This window comes from Mesoplodon bidens, assembly GCF_964165515.1.
Source record: "Mesoplodon bidens genome assembly, chromosome: 5".
NCBI lineage: Eukaryota > Metazoa > Chordata > Mammalia > Artiodactyla > Ziphiidae > Mesoplodon > Mesoplodon bidens.
The window spans coordinates 137,371,080-137,390,080 of NC_138161.1; the positions used below are offsets into that span (position 1 = coordinate 137,371,080).

Consider the following 19,001-nt stretch of genomic DNA (forward strand, 5'->3'; position numbering starts at 1 on the left):
GGGGTTGGGTTTGTATTGCCGCATTATAAACCACTCCAAAACCTAGTGTCTTAAAACAACAAGCATTTTTATTTACTCATGATTTTGCAGTCTGGGCTGGGTTCAGCTGGTCAGTTCCTTGGCTGTTCTTACCAATGGTCATTGCAGTCAGCCAGCAGGTAGACTTGGCTGGGCTTCTCCCTCTTTCATTTAGTCTCAGAGCTTCTCTCTCTCTCCATGTAACCTGTCTCTGATGGTAGCCAGACTTCTTACATGGTGACTCAGGACTCTCATGAGGACTAAACCGAAGCTTCCAGACCTTTTGAACACTTAGGCCCCAAATAGGCCCAACATCTCTGCCACATTCTGTTTTTTAAAGCAAGTCACACACCTAGCCCAAACTGAAGGTGAAGTGACTACACACAGGAGTATATACCAAGTATATACCAAGACATAGAGATTATTCAGGGCCACCAATGTAGCAGACTGCCACAGGGTGATTTTGTTAGATTTGATTATTTGTCACTGTTACCTGAGCATCCTAGACATGGTTAGGAAAAATACTTTGCATGTCAACAGTCAACTAGCACTTTCAAGTGTGAATTAAGTTGGCCTTAGTTTCAACCTCTGCTTTGTATTTTTTTTTTAATTTCGTATTTGGCAAGTAATTCTTTTTCTTCCAACTAACTATTAGGGATGCTGTGCAAGATTTTCTTCATGAAATATATTTTTTACCTGATCATCCAGAATTAAAAAAGATAAAAGCAGTTCTACAGGAATACAGAAAGGTATTTAATTTTTTATGTATGGTTTAGGAGATCATTGATACAAAATTATTCCTAAGTTCCAGAGCACTGAGTAGAGATTCTTTAGAATCATATCTAAGGATATTATTGTCATATTCTGATGGCTAATTTCTGATGACTAGATAATCCTATCTTGAGTCTATGATTTTTAGAAGGAAGTTTTAGCATCTAGATCAAAGATGTAATAGGATTAGATAGAACAGAGAGCAAAGGATACAGTTCTTGTGCCTTTACTACCCAGATCACTATGTTCTTACTTACAGTCCCTAAAAGAAGTGACTGTAGCTGTATACTCTGAGTAAAGAAAAAAAGCTGTGGGAGGATTCCAATTTTTTTTGTGCTACAAACCATGTTATGGAAGTGTCAGATCTGATTCTTAGCTTTAGAAGGGGAATCATCTGTAGTTCGAACATCCTGAAGTTCAGTGAGCTCTCTGAAATTATAAAAATATTAGTGATGATTCCATAGAATTTTAGGGCAGGAAGTGGGATACCTGACCTTGGGTCAGAGTAGCAGATGTATTTACTACAGATCGCAAGATTGATTCTGAAGACTTTATATGCTTTTTTACTGGGTAAATCATCAGTCATAAGAAAGTAAGTAGTCAAAATAAGGGGTGAATTATCTGCTTAATCTGTAGACCTCGTTCAAGGCTATTGTGTAGCCCTTTGTAAATTAAGGGTACATACCTTTCTTACCAAGAAGGATTTATTTTGGATAAGTAAAGTCTTTAGTTGAAATAAAATTTTTCTCCAGATCTAAAGATTTTAGAATGAAATCCCTTTCCCTGAGAATTACTAAAAGTTCATATGCTATACAAAGGAAGAGATAGAAATTATTTTTTAAAACTGCTTTCAATTGGGGTACAGTTTAACTACTTTAATGGTAACTATGTAAGAAATACAGGCCTTCTGAAATGGTTCCTGAAATGGTTAATTGATAAGGTGTATCTCTCTGTGCTCTTTATATAGGAGACCTCTGAGAGTACTGATCTTCAGACAACTCTTCAGCTATCCATGAAAGCAATTCAACATGAAAATGTAGATGTTCGTATTCATGCTCTTACAAGCTTGAAGGAAACCTTGTATAAAAATCAGGTATACTAAGATATAATTAAAGAGCTATAGAAAAGAAAGTTTGGAAGTTTAAAGAAAAGATGACCGATTGGTGTATTTGCTTGAGATTCAGTAGGTTCAATGAAAGAAGCGATTTTTATTTTACCAAGATTATCAGATATGACTTAGAATCAGTAATTCATGAGATACCCTTTGAGGCTGAAAAGCTTTGCATATTTTTTTGTTGTTTTTGAAGGGTCATGATTTGGCAGTTATATTTTAGGTTTTTACTGCATCTTCCTGAGGAAGGGTTGTTTGTGTTTGTACAGCAGCAGTTTCTGTGAGTTTTCTCATATAATTTCCTGTAGCTATCTTTCATATACAATTTCAGTAATTATGCCATTTTACATTTTGATGGAATTAACTGTGTTTTAATGAAGCTAAATTTTTAAATTTCCTTTTTTATGGGACGGTAAACTTTATTCTTTTCCTTGTTAGCATAATGTAGATTATCCCTAACCTCGGTAAGAGTGAGAATTGGTATTTAAAATACCAGATCACTATAGACTATAAATCTATAAAGTGGAAAAATTTTAAATGAGGTATTCATTTTTGCATATCAAGAACCCATATAATGGGTCTTCCCTGGTGGGCCAGTGGTTAAGACTTCGCCTTACAATGCAGGGGGTGCGGGTTCAATCCCTGGTTGAGGAGCTAAAATCCCACATGCCTTGTGGCCAAAAATCCAAAACATAAAGCAGAAGCAATATTGTAACAAATTCAATAAAGACTTTAAAAATGGTCTACATCAAAAAAATCTTTTAAAAAAACCCATATGATAAGATATGAGAGCCTAAGACCCTCGGGAGTTAGTGAATTGCAAAACTATGTTATATTTGTTTTCATGATAGAAGGAAGCATTTACTTAGGACAAAAGATATACATGATGGTAACAAGTACATGCTTCAGAATCAGTGCACTTGTGTAACCAGTGTGGGAACCAGCCAACATGGAGATGATCCTACCACATGTGAGGAGCCTTGAATCTCCTTCACTGTAGGTTTCACACCCTCCTAACTGTAGATCTAGATTATCAGTAGATAATACAGTCAGTATACTGGCCCAAAACACCTAGGAAAAAAGAGAGAAGGAAATGGTTTCTTTTCCAGCTATGGCAAGAAGGTAACATCAAAGTTGAAAGCAGCTCAGTTAAGTTCTTAAATAGTGCTTTCCAAAAGAATTTTCCGTGAGGATGGAAAATTCTGCACCTACACTGTATAAGCATTGCAGCCACTAACCACATGTGGCTCTCTGGAGCACTTGAAATGTATGATTGAAGAACTGAATTTTTTATTTTATTTAATTTTGCTTAATTTAAATTTAAACAGCTGCATGTGGATAGTGGCTATCTTATTGGACTATCTTAGTGCAGCTCTAGAAGAACCTACAGCAATAACCAGAGTAGGAAAATGATGTAAGATAACAGGGTTAGAGATCAAGAGAGTCTTTGTAGCGATGCTATGAGAGTCCATGAAAGAACAAATGCAAAGATATTCTTTTAAAAGTTCAAATCTTAGCCACAGAGAAAGGAAAAGATACTTTAGGAGTGCGTTGAAAGACAGTGTTTATCTAAAAATAGATCTAAAGTTGTATAACTGTATAAACAAATAATTTGGTATAATGTAGTAATAAAGCACACTTAAAGATGGTGTGACAGTTAATAAGGTGATGGCTAATGTAGCCTTGGATGCGTAACTATTTTGATGGACTGACCTTGCAAAAGTGCTGTACTCTAGGGTAGTCACCAGAGGATCATTGACATTAAAGAAATGACAGCTTCTACTCCTTACTTTTACGGAGGAATATACATTTTTGAAGGAATAGAGGACAGCTAAGCTCAGTGGACAGCAGAAAAATTTAACTTCTGTGTCAAAAAAAATCAGGCTATAGATCAAACTAAGCAACCATGTAACCACTTTATGAAAACTGATGCTGCTCAGGTTGAAGTGAATCCCTATGGTAAAATCCCAGAAGGACAAGTTGTTTGTGTTGAGACCAAAATAAACTTGGATGACAATGCAGAATAAATAATAAAAAGATATATTTACTAATAATTACAAATCTGAGAATGAGCCCATTGAAAATAAAGCTGCTAGGGACTTCCAAGTTATCCTAGGATAATGGTGGATGTCTAAATGTGAATCTCTGTATACCCTGCAAAACATCATAAATAGCAAAAAGGAGAGCAAATACAACCACACGTAAGTCACACCCTCAACATAACTGTGAGACTGAGAATACTATGAACTTCAAATTACATGTAATCAGCAGAGCTATCTCTGGAGCTCATGCCACAAGCTTGTGTTGAGAACAGTTAGATTCTCAGGAGACCCTATGAAAAAAAAAGTGGAGTGAAGGAACTATGGATGATGATAAAGCAAAGACAAAATCACCAACCGAGACGATCCCACTCTAGGTGCAGCAATACTGAAAGTTGGTCTAAGATGTGGTACATCAGAGGATTGGTTATGGGGAAGGTACTTGAAAGTGTGTAGATCCTAAGCTTGCAGTCTTTGGAAGTCATTATCTCTGGGGAGAAGTAAAAGAATAGGAAGGGGGAGGCACTTTTTGGAGAGAGTAGTAAACAGAAGGAAGAAAGTAAGAGACAGAATTTTAAGGGTCCTGCAGAAATAAAAAGAAACCCACAAAATCAAAGATATACCTCCCCATACTACTCTCCTGCCAGTAAAAGCTACTTACGAAAAAAACTACATTGAGCTATGCTGACAGAAAAGAGTACTTACGAAATCAGAATCTTGTAAGCTACTACAAAATCCTTACTGTTAACTGCATACAGCTATTATGAAGGGCCCACAATATAAATAGAAAAAAATATATGTTCTATACATATACAAAGTTACTATAAGACAAAAACAGAAAATGAAAATTAAATCTTTGGTTGATGACAATTTCTCCCCCAAAACCAATCATAAAACATAAGTAAACTAGACTTAGCACTATATCCTGAATTAAATATTTCAAGCAAGCATTTGCAGATATAAAAAAAGAATTAAGGGAATTTCCTGGCAGTCCAGTGGTTAGGACTCCACACTTTCACTGCTAAAGGCCCAGGTTCAACCCCCAGTCTGGGAACTAAGATCCTGCAAGCTGTGTGGTGTGGCCAAAAAAAAAAAAGAATTAAGTGAGAAATTTAAAAAGAGAAATGGATAAAAAAACAAGATGTGAAACAAGAGGTGACTGAACTGAAGAAATGAAGGTTAAATTATAAGGACCGTGGGGGGAGAATATATATGACTAAAACTTTAGTAAGGAGCATTGACGAAAGGCAGAAGAATAATCAAGAGAACAAAAATGAGATTAGAGAAAGGAGTACAGAGGATCAAAGAAGTAGGTGAAATGGAAGCTCGGCAAAGATTTCACATACAAATAGAGCTTCTAAAAAAGAAAAATAAAACAATAGAACATAATTAATATTTAAAACTATAACCCAAGAAAAATTTCTGGAAATAAAAGACTTTCATTTCATAAAATGAAAGGATCCATTGTGTACTTGTGAACATTGACCCCAGAATAGTCAACCCTGAGACATATCTTAGACTTTAATAATAAGAAACCTTCAGGACCTACAGGTAAAAAAAATATTTTTAAAAAATCACTCAAAAGGGCAAGAAAAGTAAGTTAGTATCAGAATTCTCAACAGCAATATACAGAGTGAGCCTAGAGGATAGCAGCATTTTCAGAAATGTAAAGGACACAAAGAATAAGCCAAGCTGTCCTTAGAATATCACAGGTAAGAAACACAGTTTTAACATACAAGAATTGAAGAAATATGAGTTTCACAAGCAAGCCCTTCCTAAGAGGTATGCTAGAGAATGGCTTCACTCAATCAAGAGATGACTGGGGAGACTTTGGCAAAAGAACTTATGGTTACTAGTTATATATTTAACTAAAACACTGGTGGGGACAAATATGGGAGAATTCTATGTAAATGCTATATATTTTAATAAAATAGAAATTATGCAATTTTTTAAATGGGAGAAGAAGAGACTAAGATATAAATTAAATGAGCTTAGTTCACTATTGCATAGGTAACAACTAGGAATCAAAATATACTATTTAAAACTGGTAAACAATTAAAGAAGGTTAAATAAAGAGACCAGAGACATTACAAAAGATATTTGTGTAAAGGGTACCTCTAGAACAAAAGTATAAATTTTCTTCTATACCAAAAGAAATTAACTTTTAGGAGCTAATTATAATTTTAAAAAACTTATAGAATTGAGGCCCGGCATATCAGTCATATTAATAAATGTGAAAGACCTTAAAAGAAAAAATATTACAAATTGACTTACAAAGCAGGAAACAACTCTGTGCTGTTTGTAATACACACGTATAAAATAAATTATTTAGAAAGCCTAAAAATAAAGGAGTGAGCAGATTTTTAAGTTGAAATAAGAAAGCAGGAATTCTGATTCTGCCCCTAGACAAAGTACAATAGAAACCAAAAAGTATGAAATGTGACAAAAAAGGGTACTTTATAATACTAAAAGCCGTAATTCACAAAAATACAATAGAAGATATGGAACTTACAAAGACGATACATTATGAATATATATACTCCTGAGCGAGCAAACCCATAGAGACAGAAGATAGATTAGTGGTTGCCTGGGGCTGGGAGGTTGGGAGGAAATGGTGAGTGAACTAATAATAGAATTAATGAAAAAAACCATACTGTTGTTTTCATAAATGCTGAAACGGCCTTTGACAAACTGTACCATCCATTTCAGATAAAAACACTAAAGAAAATACGAATCGATGGATAGTACTAATATATTATAAATGTATACATATGCATATGTGTGTTTATGTATACTGCATACACGTGCACACACACACATGCACGCATGCACTCTTGATGGGGAAATAAGATGCATTCCCACTGAAAGCAAGCTTGCTCATTATCTCCACTACAATTTAACATTCAGTTGGAAATATTGGCCAATGAATTTAGATAAGAGAAAACAATCAGAGGCATAAGATTTGGAAAAGACATGAAACTATCTCTATTTGAAGATGGCATGCTAATATACTTGGAAAACTCTAGAAAATATCAATAAACTAGCTCAGACAACAAACAGATTCAGTAAGATAGGAGAATATAAAAATCATAATCTTCATATAGCAACAATAACCAGGTAGAAGACTTGTTGGAAAACCCAATTTACAGTAGTAACAGAAAAAGATAATATACTTAGGAGTAAGCGTAACACGAACTGTATAAACCAATAAGAGGAAAACTTTGAAACACTCCTGAAAGACACAAAAATGTAATTGATTTAAACAAACAGAAACACCCCTTATTTATTGGGTAGGTTGACTCAATATTACAAAGATTTTAATTCTCCCTAGGATAGTTTATAAATTTAATGCCATCCCGAAGAAATGCCAAGTTGTTTGTTTTTTTAACTAGAGAAGTTCATACTAATGTTAAGATGGAAAAACAAACATGTAAAAAATAGCTAGGAAAAATCTGAAAAAAAAAAAAAAACATTATGGGAGTTCAGTAGCCCTCCCAGACATTAATATACTCTACAGCCTCTATAATTATAACAGTGTGATACTGGTACATGAGTAAACAGACAGACCACTGGGAAAAAAATAGAAAGTCTAGAAATAGGCCCAAGTGTATATGGACATTTAGGACATGATAAAAACATGGATTTTTTTTTCTTTTCTTTCTTTCTTTCTTTCTTTATTGAACACACACTCATTTTATAAATTCTTTTGGAATTGAATATTTTTTGCTGAAAAATGAAACCCAGTTTATCTAACCTAGAACTGAAGTAAAATCATTTTTAAGCACTTAGGAGAGAAGTATATTTTAAAATTACCTTTTGTTTAGTGTTCATATATTTATTGTCTTGAGTATGAACTGCATTTACCTTTGCCAACTAAAATGTTCTTTTCCTTATTGTTTTCTAGTTTTAGTGAGGTAATATGTCTATAATTATATTAGTTTTGCTGTTTATTGGTTACTAGTTCATCTATTTTAAGTATTTATGCCTGAATAAACCTGTAATGTTATTTAAATGAGTTAATGTTGAAGTTTCTGGATGACATAAAATGTCTTTTTATTTTTCTTTTGAAATGTATTACTCTAATTTGAATCACAGTTTTAACATGGAGTTTGAGATGCTCACATATGCTTTACTTTTGCTAGAAGGAAAATTATGTAAACAAAGTAGTTCTAAAGTGGTCACACAGTTACAATATCTAAATCTAACTGGCTTGAGAATAGTCATTTCTTATGCCTAACAGTTTTTCATTACAGCATCCTCAGTAGATAGATGAAAAAAGATTACTTGAACCAACATATTTTTTCATAAAGCCTACCTCTTTCTTCCTACGTCTTTTTTTTTAAATCATCCCTACAGGACTCTTTTCCCATATCTTTTTCTCCTGTACTAGCTTTTTATACACTCCTCAGTTTTCTTATTTTAATTAATAGCTCTTCCTTATTGACTTATTTACTAAAATATCTATTATCCTTGCAAAGATACTCTGAGCTCTTTTGCATCTTCTTCATTTCTTCTTTACCTTGTACACATATTTGTTATTGTACATATTGTATGATATTTTATCTGGTTGTTTGCATGTTTATTTTCCCTTTAGATTGTAAACTCATTGGGATAAGACTATGTCTTATTTCTGTATACTGATGTAATAATACTCAGTAACTGTTTATTTAATGGATTAATGATTAAAACTTTTAAGCACACTTAATGATTCTAATCCCACAGAACATATTGTGGACTATATTATGTGAACTCAGCAAAAACTAGGTGAAAAGACTAAAGATATACGAATTTAATTTTGTCAGTATTTGTCAGATATTCCTTAATATTTTTAAGCTTTCTGACTAGGGCAATATACTAGTTTGTAGAAGTTATGTATAAACTTTCTACTTTTACTTTAGGAAAAACTGATCAGATATGCAACAGATAGTGAAACAGTGGAACCTGTTATTTCACAGTTGGTGACAGTGCTTTTGAAAGGTTGCCAAGATGCAAACTCTCAAGCTCGGTTGCTCTGTGGGGAATGCTTAGGAGAATTGGGAGCAATAGATCCAGGTCGGCTAGATTTCTCAACCACTGAAACCCAAGGAAAAGATTTTACATTTGTGGTAAGTTCTGGTAATATGGAATGACCAGAAGAGTTCACTGTCCTAATGGGGTTTCTATATTGCATTTACAAGGAACTATTCAGGTTATCCTTAGTGGCAGCTTGATCTAAACTAGACAATTTAGGTAATTTCTGAGTTTATTCCTTAATACTATTGCAGAGACCTTTAGCCAAAAACTATAAAGTTGGAGTACAGTCTAGTGTGCTACGTTCTTTTAAATAAGCTTTCTAGGGACTTCCCTGGTGGCACAGTGGTTAAGAATCTGCCTGCCAATGCAGGGGGCACAGGTTCGATCCCTGGTCCGGGAAGATCCCACATGCTGTGGAGCAACTAAGCCCGTGCGCCACAACTACTGAGCCTGCGTGCCACAACTGCTGAAGCCCATGCGCCTAGAGCCCGTGATCTGCAACAAGAGAAGCCGCTGCAGTGAGAAGCCCACACACCGCAATGAAGACCCAACGCAGCCAAAAATAAATAAAAAACAAAAGCAAAAAATAAATAAATAAACTTTCTAACCTAATCATGACAGATACTTAAAATCTAATTAATTATTTAAATTTTACTATTTAAACACAATTGCTAAGTGTCTCCACAGGAAACTGATTCCCAGGGTGTTTTAATAGTGTGTATATAAAAATGTTTCCATAGTCAAATGAGGGTGGGAAATCTTATAAAACAAAATTAAACAGAACTTTTAATATATTGGGGAACGTTATGAATCTCCTAGAAAAGAGTGTGTGAAAATTATTTTTTGGAGCTTCTTAGTTGACCAAGGTTCTACAGAATGCAACTTAGGAAATTCTGTATGTACAATTTTCTTTCTAAGAGTTAAAAAAACAAAAAATGAAAATTGCTGGATTTATGTAAAAGTTGAATAAGCCTAACACTTTATAAATGGTCTAAAAAGCCTTAGATTTGGCTTCTTAGCTACAGATTACATTTTAGTCTTGGTACCAAACTTTGTTTAAACCTTACTGAGCTTTCCTTTTCTAAGTTAAATTGACTTAGGCGACTAAGTAAAATTCACCATGGAATGAGGTACAGTTTAAGAAAATTTATACAAATTAGCCTGTAATTTTTTCTTGTTCTTATTGAGACTGGAGTAGAAGATGCAAACTTTGCCTATGGATTATTGATGGAACTAACAAGAGCTTACCTCGCATATGCAGATAACAGCCGAGCTCAAGATTCAGCTGCTTATGCCATTCAGGTAAGAGTGTATATAGACATTACTGGCTTTATGTTATTAAATTCTAGTAAGAAAGTTGTAAATTCTATGCTTTAGAAACTCTTATTTTTTTTGACTGTCATTTTTATTATCAAAGTAATACAAGTTCTTAACAAAAATTTCAAAGAGTACAGAAATGTACCCTCCTAACAGATTATTATGTGTACTTTGAAGTTTTTTCTATGTATATACAAATATATATGTTTTCTCCACCAAACAAGCAATCACAGTACTTGATTTTCTTCTGTGCTTAATAGTCTTATCTTGTGTAATTTTCCATGTCAGTACATATATCTCTAATTCATTGTTTTCAATGACTTAATATTCAATATGAACGTGCTGTAATTTGTTTAAGAAATTTATTTAACACATTTAGGTTGTGTTCAATGTTTTGTTTTTACAAAAAAATGATTTTGAAAACATGCATAATTTCTAAGTACTTAAGTGAATATATCAACAATATAAATATCCAGAAATTAAAATGTCTCAGAGCAGATACAGAGTTTACATTTGATAGATTTTATCAAAAAAGTTTCACCAGTTTATATTCCCTTGACAAACCTGCCCTTAATTAAAATTTTAAGTCTTTGCTGATGTGACAAATAAAAAATGATATTGTTTCATTTTAAATTGCATTTAATTATGAAAGAGGTGTAACATCTTTTATATATTTATTGCTTTTTTGTGAATTTTCTCTACATGATCTTTTCCCATTTTTTCCTTGGGATTGGTCTTTTTTTTTAACTGATTTTTTTAAGACCTATTTGGATGTAGTGGAAATTAACCCTATGTCTACCATACGTGTAATAAATATTTTTCCAGTTTGACTTTTTTTGCCCCTTTTCATGATATTTTTTTAATTAAAAGATTTTTTTATTTTGTTAGATATTCAGGTCTGAAATTCATGGTTAGAGGTATGATTTAAACATATTTGGAAGTTTTCATAGTTCATAGTAGAGATGACATTTACAACTGTGATTCTGGATGAGATGATCAAGAGAGGGAGTATGTATAGATAAAAAGGTTCTAATAATTGAGACCTGGATAATGAGAGCTCAGTGAGAAGAGGGAGAAAGTAAGAAAACTGAGAAGGAGCTACCAATAAAGTAGGAGAATATGGTGTTCTGGAAGACAAGAAAGTGTTTCAGGAAGTATGGAGTGATCCAAATGCTGATCATAGGTTTAATAATTTCAGGGTTGAGAATTGACCATTGGCTGTATTAACATAAAAGTCATTGGTGACCTTGACAAGAGCAGTTTCAGTGTAGTTTAGAAAGCCTCATTAGAGTATTTTTAAGAACATGTGGGAAGAGAGGAATTAGAGAAATTACAGAAACTCTTTTGAGGAGTGTTGCTATCACGGAGAGCGGAAGAATGAGATAGTAGCTGGGGAGGAAAGGGCGTAAAGATGGCAAAAAAAAAAAAACATGTTTATCTGTTGCTTGGGAACAGTTCAGCGGGAGGAGAATAGCGTTGTTGTATAAGAGAATTGGTATAATACTATTTTAAATAGGTAAAGAGATGTGGAGTATAGTGTACCAGTGGAAAGAGTAGCCTTAATTAAAAACAAACACAATATGGGACTTCCCTGGTGGTCCAGGGGTTAAGACTCCATACTCCCAGTGCAGGGTGCCTGGGTTTGATCCCTGGTCAGGGAACTAGAGCCTGCATGCCGCAACTAAGACCTGGTGCAGCCAAATAAAAAAAATAAATATTTAAAAAGAAAAAGAAACAAACAAGGGACTTCCCTCGTGGCGCAGTGTTTAAGAATCCGCCTGCCAGTGCAGGGGACACAGGTTTGAGCCCTGGTCCGGGAAGATGCCACATGCCGCCGAGCAACTAAGCCCGTGCGCCACAGCTACTGAGCCTGTGCTCTAGAGCCCGTGAGCCGCAACTACTGAGCCCGTGCACCACAACTACTGAAGCCCATGTTCCTAGAGCCCGTGCTCTGCAACAAGAGAAGCCTCCGCAATGAGAAGCCCGTGCACCTTTGGTAGTATATATATGTCCATGCCACTCTCTCACTTCGTCCCAGCTTACCCTTCCCCCTCCAGCCACATAGCACAGGGAGATCAGCTTTGTGCCTTGTGACCACCTAGAGGGGTGGGATAGGGAGGGTGGGAGGGAGACGCAAGAGAGAGGAGATATGGGGATATATGTATATGTATAGCTGATTCACTTTGTTATAAAGCAGAAACTAACACACCATTGTAAAGCAATTATACTCCAATAAAGATGTTAAAAAAAAAAAAAAAGAAGAAGCTCGCACACTGCATTGAAGAGTAGCCCCAGCTCGCCACAACTAGAGAAAACCCACGCACAGCAACGAAGACCCAACGCGGCCATATAACTAATTAATTAATTAATTAAAAAATAAAACATACAATTGTGACTCATTAAATTAGAGTAAATTAAAAAGAAAAAAACAATTCATCTGTAGTAACAAAAGAGAAAGCAGAGCATATAAGCACTGATACTGATATTGCCAGGCTGGGGAGATATTAGCATGGAAGTTGTGGAGATCTCTTGTGATTGCTTGTTTTCTCAGTGAAATATGAAGCAAGATCTACAACTGTAAGCATATTAGTGTTTTTCGTTTTTTATTCCAATTTTATTGAGATATAATTGACATACAGAGCTGTATAAATAAAAATGGTTTGAGACGTGTAGCATAATGATTTGACTTACATCGTGAAATGATTATCACAATAAGTTTAGTGAACATACATTACTTCATATAGATACAAGATTAAATTTTTAAAAAGATATTCTTCCGTGTGATTAGAACTCTTGGGATTTTTCTCTTAACAACTTTCATATATAACATATAGCAGTGTTAATTATATTTATCATGTTGTGCAATACATCCCTAGTATTTATTTATAACAGGAAGTTTGTACCTTTTGACTCCCCTAACATTAAAAGTATAAATGGTCCCAGGACCAAAAAGTTAGCGGATTGCTGATTTACTAAGTCTGTTATTGGAGGTTGATTATGAGGACTTCTGTAGCCAGAGTGACTTTGCAAACATCAGAAAAAGCTGGCTTCAAACAAAATTTTAATAACATTTTAAAGTTAAATGAAAATGTTTTGAATATTTCTGTATTTGAACTTTCATAAACTTCCTTACTTTTGTTAAAAATGCTAAATATAAGTATAAAGTACATATTCTATTAGACAGTATTTATACTTTATAATTATTAGGAATACATCTGTTGCATGTGGTCCTTTTCAGTGAAATTAGAAAGAAAGAATAGTAGATGATGGGAGATATAATACCCTTAACATATTTGTCTTGTTTTAAAGATTGATATTGGAGACAAAGATTTTTTTTTCTTTATAAAATCCCACTTGTTTTATTTTCAGGAAAGTAAAATATAACCATTTCATTGATGGACTTGAATAGTAAATTGGTCTTTAACATTTGCATCTTATTTTCAGAATTTTAAGCTCAGTACTTTATATATAGAATTTGAGATATCTTGAATTTTTGAACTATTTTGGATTCATTAAAATTCAGAAAAGGTCAAATTCTAAAAATTCTGCAAATATAGAAAATTCCAATTTTTTCCTCCAAATAGCTTAGTCATTTGTTTCAATACATGTTATGTACAGCACACAAATTGCATGTTCAAATATTACCACAGCTTTGTGACCTTGAGTAAGTCACCTAAATGGTTTTAAGCATTGAGACAACTCCAAAATTTTATCATTTTATGTATTTTTATGGCTGTAATGTGAAGAATGTTGATGGATGTAAAGGTTTATCTGTTTCATTGACGATTTACAACTGTAAAATATGTATTTGTAGGAGTTACTTTCTATTTATGACTGTAGAGAGATGCAGACCGATGGCCCAGGTCACCAGTTGTGGAGGAGATTTCCCGAGCATGTTCGGGAAATACTGGAACCTCATCTAAATACTAGGTCTGTAGACTCATTAAAACTACTTTCATAAGATTGTTTTTAACTTTATAAACTAAATGTTATTTTTGATATAACTTTTTAGCATTAAAAGTATTTTTAGTATGTTCTAATATGTATTTTGCACTAAGATTTATGCTTATAATATTGTCAAAATGAGAAGTATAGTCTGCTCATTGTTTAAATTCTGTAACTTTAAGTATTTAGACAAATTCAGTGAAGCTGAAAGGATTGATTATTTATTTATTTATTTATTTATTTATTTATTTTTGCGGTACGTGGGCCTCTCACTGTTGTGGCCTCTCCCATTGCGGAGCACAGGCTCCGTACGCGCAGGCTCAGCAGCCATGGGTCACGGGCCCAGCCGCTCCGCGGCATGTGGGATCTTCCCAGACCGGGGCACGAACCCGTGTCCCCTGCATCGGCAGGCGGACTCTCAACCACTGCGCCACCAGGGAAGCCCTGATTTTTTATTTTTTAATTCAACTGTCAGTAGTACTTTGAAAAATCTACTTTAAATTGAATGCGAGTTGAAACTTTTGATAGGTCTAATTAACACAGAAATTTAAGAATTTAAAGGTAGTCCCAAAGCCTTTAGTAATCCCAGTTAGAGATTAGAGGTTTTTAGCCCTACCAATTTCTCCTCATGAAAATATTTTCTCCTACTTTTAAAAAAAAGTATTTTCTACCTTTTTTTCTCCCCATTTTAATAATTTTGTTAGGACTGATTGAAGCCCATAAATAATTTTTAGTTAGAAACTTTAATTTTAGGTAGTCTAAGTCACAAGCTTACTGGATATGTGACCTTGCATAAATTTAGTTTTTGAGCCTTAGTAGACATGTAGTAATATTCTTTATAAAAGCCCTTAAGTATGCGTACTTATTTGCTAGATACCTTTTAATATTTAGAAACCTTTTAAACATCATTTTATTTCTTAGGAAGAGCATTGTTTAAAGATATAAAATAAATGTTTGTGTTTTCTTTTTTGAGGTCTCCATTTCTTTATCTATGTTTTATAGCACATATAGATGCTTAAGAGTTTCTGTGATCTTGTGGAAAGTTTATGGATTTTAGAGTCATGTAGACCGAAATTTGAATCTTGACTCTGCATTTGCTCACCCTAAAATCTTGGGCAATTTACTTAATATTTCCAAGTCTCAGTTTTTTTATCTTGAAAATGTGGATAGCTTTACTTACGTTATATGATTGTTAGGAATAGAGAAGATAATGTTAAAAAGTACCTAGCAGAGTGCCTGACATTTGACTTAGACTCAATAATAAATGCTTATTCAATGTCAGCTTGTTGAATTTTGCTTTTTTTGGAAGGGGTAGTGTGGCTATTCCCTACTTCACGTGAAGTAGAAGCCACCATTTCTGCCCACTTGTTATTCAATTTAGTATTTCATAAGAAGCCAATATTTTCTGCCAACTTCTTGTTCTTTCATAAGAAGAATATTTAAGTGGTTATTTATAAGAGTGATCTTAGCAAAGCAATGAGAATTCTTATGATCCTTCTCCTTTTATATCTGGGAGTTTGAAGGAACCTCTCAGATGGTCCCTCAATTATAGAAGTTAGATTTATCTAGCTGGAATCTGCTCATTGAAATCACCACCTCATAAATGTAAGAAGTCAATAGAGAGCAATATTAATGGAATCGACTCACTTTTGTATGAAACACCAAGATACCAGGTTAGCCTGTAGGGCAGTTTTATAGCTTGGACTGCTTGATATTTTCTCCACAGGGCCTAGGAGAAATAAAAGACTTCCTAAAACCATATCCTTGTTTTTGCTGCTTTAAAGCTATACTCCTATACTCTCCTTTAATTTATTTTTTTTTCACTTGGGCTGTTTATATGCAGTCACTAAACCTAGATCAAAGGGATGGCTGTGTTTGGGAGATTTGATTTTTAGAACTAGATAGATCAACTACAGTTCAGAATTGCCACAGAAATAATTTTAGGAGAAAATATCAGGATGTGTCTTGACAGAACCTGACTTGTACCCCAATATCAGTAGTTTTCTAACTAAGTTCACCATAAAACTTGGTAAAATCATCTAGAGAATTCATGAAGATTCAAAATAGTGATGGTTAACTGAGAGATTATTGGATTTTTCAGTTTTTAGCAATTTGTGATACAGTGAAATATATAGTGTTTGCTGAGAACCTTGAGTATAGGGCATTAATTATATTTGTCATTTCCTAACCTTGCATTGGTCATTAAAAAGGAACCCACTCACCTCAAAAAATTGCTGTACACATGAGTAATATGAGACCTGTTTGAACATGTTTAAGTGTTAACACTGAGGAGCAAATAGAAAGGATCATGTTGAAGATACGGAAGAGAGAAGTGGTAATTGATATAATAAGGACCCCGAGGGGCATCCGAAATGGTAGCCATATATCTAATGGGAGATTAGATTAGAGGAAGTGCAGTCTCTTTCTCTGTAATAGGGGAAGATAAAATAATGGATGGAACTCAGCAAATTTTACAGATTTAGTTGTGGGATTGTGTTAATGGTTTCTTTTTTTTTTTTCCATGAAGTAAGAAGTATAGGAGATGAGATTATTGGCTGAAAGTGGCAATGGAGTTGGTATAGGTGATGTAAGGAGAGTGGTGATGATTTGAAATAGCCACTGTGGAAAAGAGAAGAGAGAGCTGATAAGGAAAACTTAAAAGGATTTCTGGGCAGCGTAGAGGTCCATTGAGGTTGAAGACTAATATATGTAGTAGTACTAATCTCATAAGCAATTCAGTGATTTTTCCTCTATCAATGCAGTGACTTGGTATCATTTCAGTGAAGGCAGGCATTTAGACTGATCCAAGGTTGGGAGCTTGGTGGATGGGTACAGCTGGTAAAGAAAATGTGGCAGTGGAGTGCATACAGGATATTACCAAGAGAGTACTTGAAGTGAAGCACCGTGGAGACCAAGCTGGCTAGGGAGAGAGGTAATGAAAGGAGGGTATTATAGATCAGGAGAGGTTAGCAGAGTCACGGGACAGAAGGTCTCAGTGAGAGAACAGATGTGTCAGAGTAACCGAGCCAAAGAACTGGAACTTCGGGAAACTGGCCATAAAGTGAGGTCTAAATAGTACATTTTGGAAGGGAAGAAGTTTCTCTGTATTGACAAGGGAGTCCCGATAAAGAAGTAGAGGGGAAAGTCATTGAGAAGTTTTCATTTTGACTAGATGTCCAGCCAGACATTGAAGTCACTCAGGATGATAAGACTTGGTGAAGAAAGAAAATGCAGAGCAATGTACTAAATTTATCAGTGAGTTTGGTAATCAACAGGTTTGGTAGATGCCCTTAATGAGGAGTAGAGAATAGTATATATGCCTGGGTTGCTTGAACCTCAAAGGAACAGATCTTTCTTGTACAGTGATGGACTTGGAAGGATCTGAAAGGAGCATTGAGGAAGGGAGGAAGCAGACTTAAATCCTTTGAAGTACTTGGGGTGTGCATGAATGACCCTGCCCTGCCATTAAGAAGGCTTCAGGGAAAGTAGTGTCTTTAGCCAGATTTCAGTAAAGGCAAGGCAGTAGTGGGGTAGTCAGTGAAAGAGCTGATGTAGTTTCTTATGCTTTCTTTACTAAAGTTCTAAACAGATGGATATATATTTTTTTTTAATAAACAATTTTTTAAATTACAGATATAAGAGTTCTCAGAAGTCAACAGATTGGTCTGGTGTAAAGAAGCCAATTTACTTAAGTAAATTAGGTAATAACTTTGCAGAATGGTCAGCATCTTGGGCAGGTTATCTTATAACAAAGGTAAGAACTCTGTTCAGAGTTTAACTGAACAGAAATTGTAAAGGAAACGAGAGCATCTATCTGAATGCATAGTGCACACAGTAGGAATTGTAATCTTTGTGCTGATATAGAAGTTTTCATAGGAGATGTTTACTACTAGAGAGTAGCAATTTCTCTGTTGTTACTAGTAACAGTTTCTGAGTAAGAAGGTAGTTGTTTTATCAAGCAAATTACTATGTTCTTCATGTGTTTGTAAAATGTCTATTATGTCTGTTCATTTTAGGTTGTAAAATAATACTGTTTAAAAGGATATAAATGCTTTATCAGACTTTTTTACATAATAAAAATATTTCTTAGGTAATAAAAAGATAATATTATCCCTTAGTGGCTACTTCTAAAAGAGGATACATCATCTGAACTTCCTCCAAAATAAAAGTAGAGGTTTTTTAAAAATGAAATTTCATGGAAAAATAGAGGTATATTTCTGACGTTTTCTTAATATGAAAGTTTTACATACCTGACAAACAAAAAGGTACCCTGTGTTCACCCAGCATGTTTAAGGCGTATTTAAATTTCACAACTTTTGCTTTTAATTCATATTTCTATTAGTCTTTTAAAATATTATAATAATTTGTACCTGGTAATTTCAAGAAAGTGTCTCTCATTTTTTAATGAACATACTGAAAATATAATATGTGAAAGATTAAATTAATACTCTTTAATTACTTTCAGCTATGGAATATTTTATTTAGTTGTAGTTTAGTTTGTTTTTTTTTTAAGTGAAGAAAAAACCTTTAAACTTTTATAAGAGAACAGTAATGTTGGTAAATTGAATGTTAGATTATACCAATAAAATTTGACTCTAACACCAAGTAATTTAATTTTTTTATTTCTTTCATTTTCTTTCCTATAGTTAATCACTGTTTATTACTTAATAAAAATGTGATCTTGTACTTAATGTGCTGGCCCAGAGAATACCTTCTGGTTACTTTCCTCATCTGGTGCTCAAGGAATAAATATACTAAATTTAATGTTAGCTAAGTAAAATATACTG

General features: G+C 34.1%; 1 protein-coding gene across 1 annotated transcript in view; it reads left to right on the forward strand.

The window, feature by feature from the left end:
* ATR (ATR checkpoint kinase) overlaps positions 1 to 19,001 on the forward strand; it is a 110,054-nt gene that overhangs the window by 35,781 nt on the left and 55,272 nt on the right. The window contains exons 20-25 of the mRNA XM_081235594.1: positions 674 to 767; positions 1,757 to 1,882; positions 8,838 to 9,044; positions 10,141 to 10,254; positions 14,084 to 14,199; positions 17,848 to 17,968. Of these exons, the coding sequence (XP_081091720.1) occupies positions 674 to 767; positions 1,757 to 1,882; positions 8,838 to 9,044; positions 10,141 to 10,254; positions 14,084 to 14,199; positions 17,848 to 17,968 (778 nt within the window). The remainder of the gene's footprint in view (positions 1 to 673; positions 768 to 1,756; positions 1,883 to 8,837; positions 9,045 to 10,140; positions 10,255 to 14,083; positions 14,200 to 17,847; positions 17,969 to 19,001) is intronic.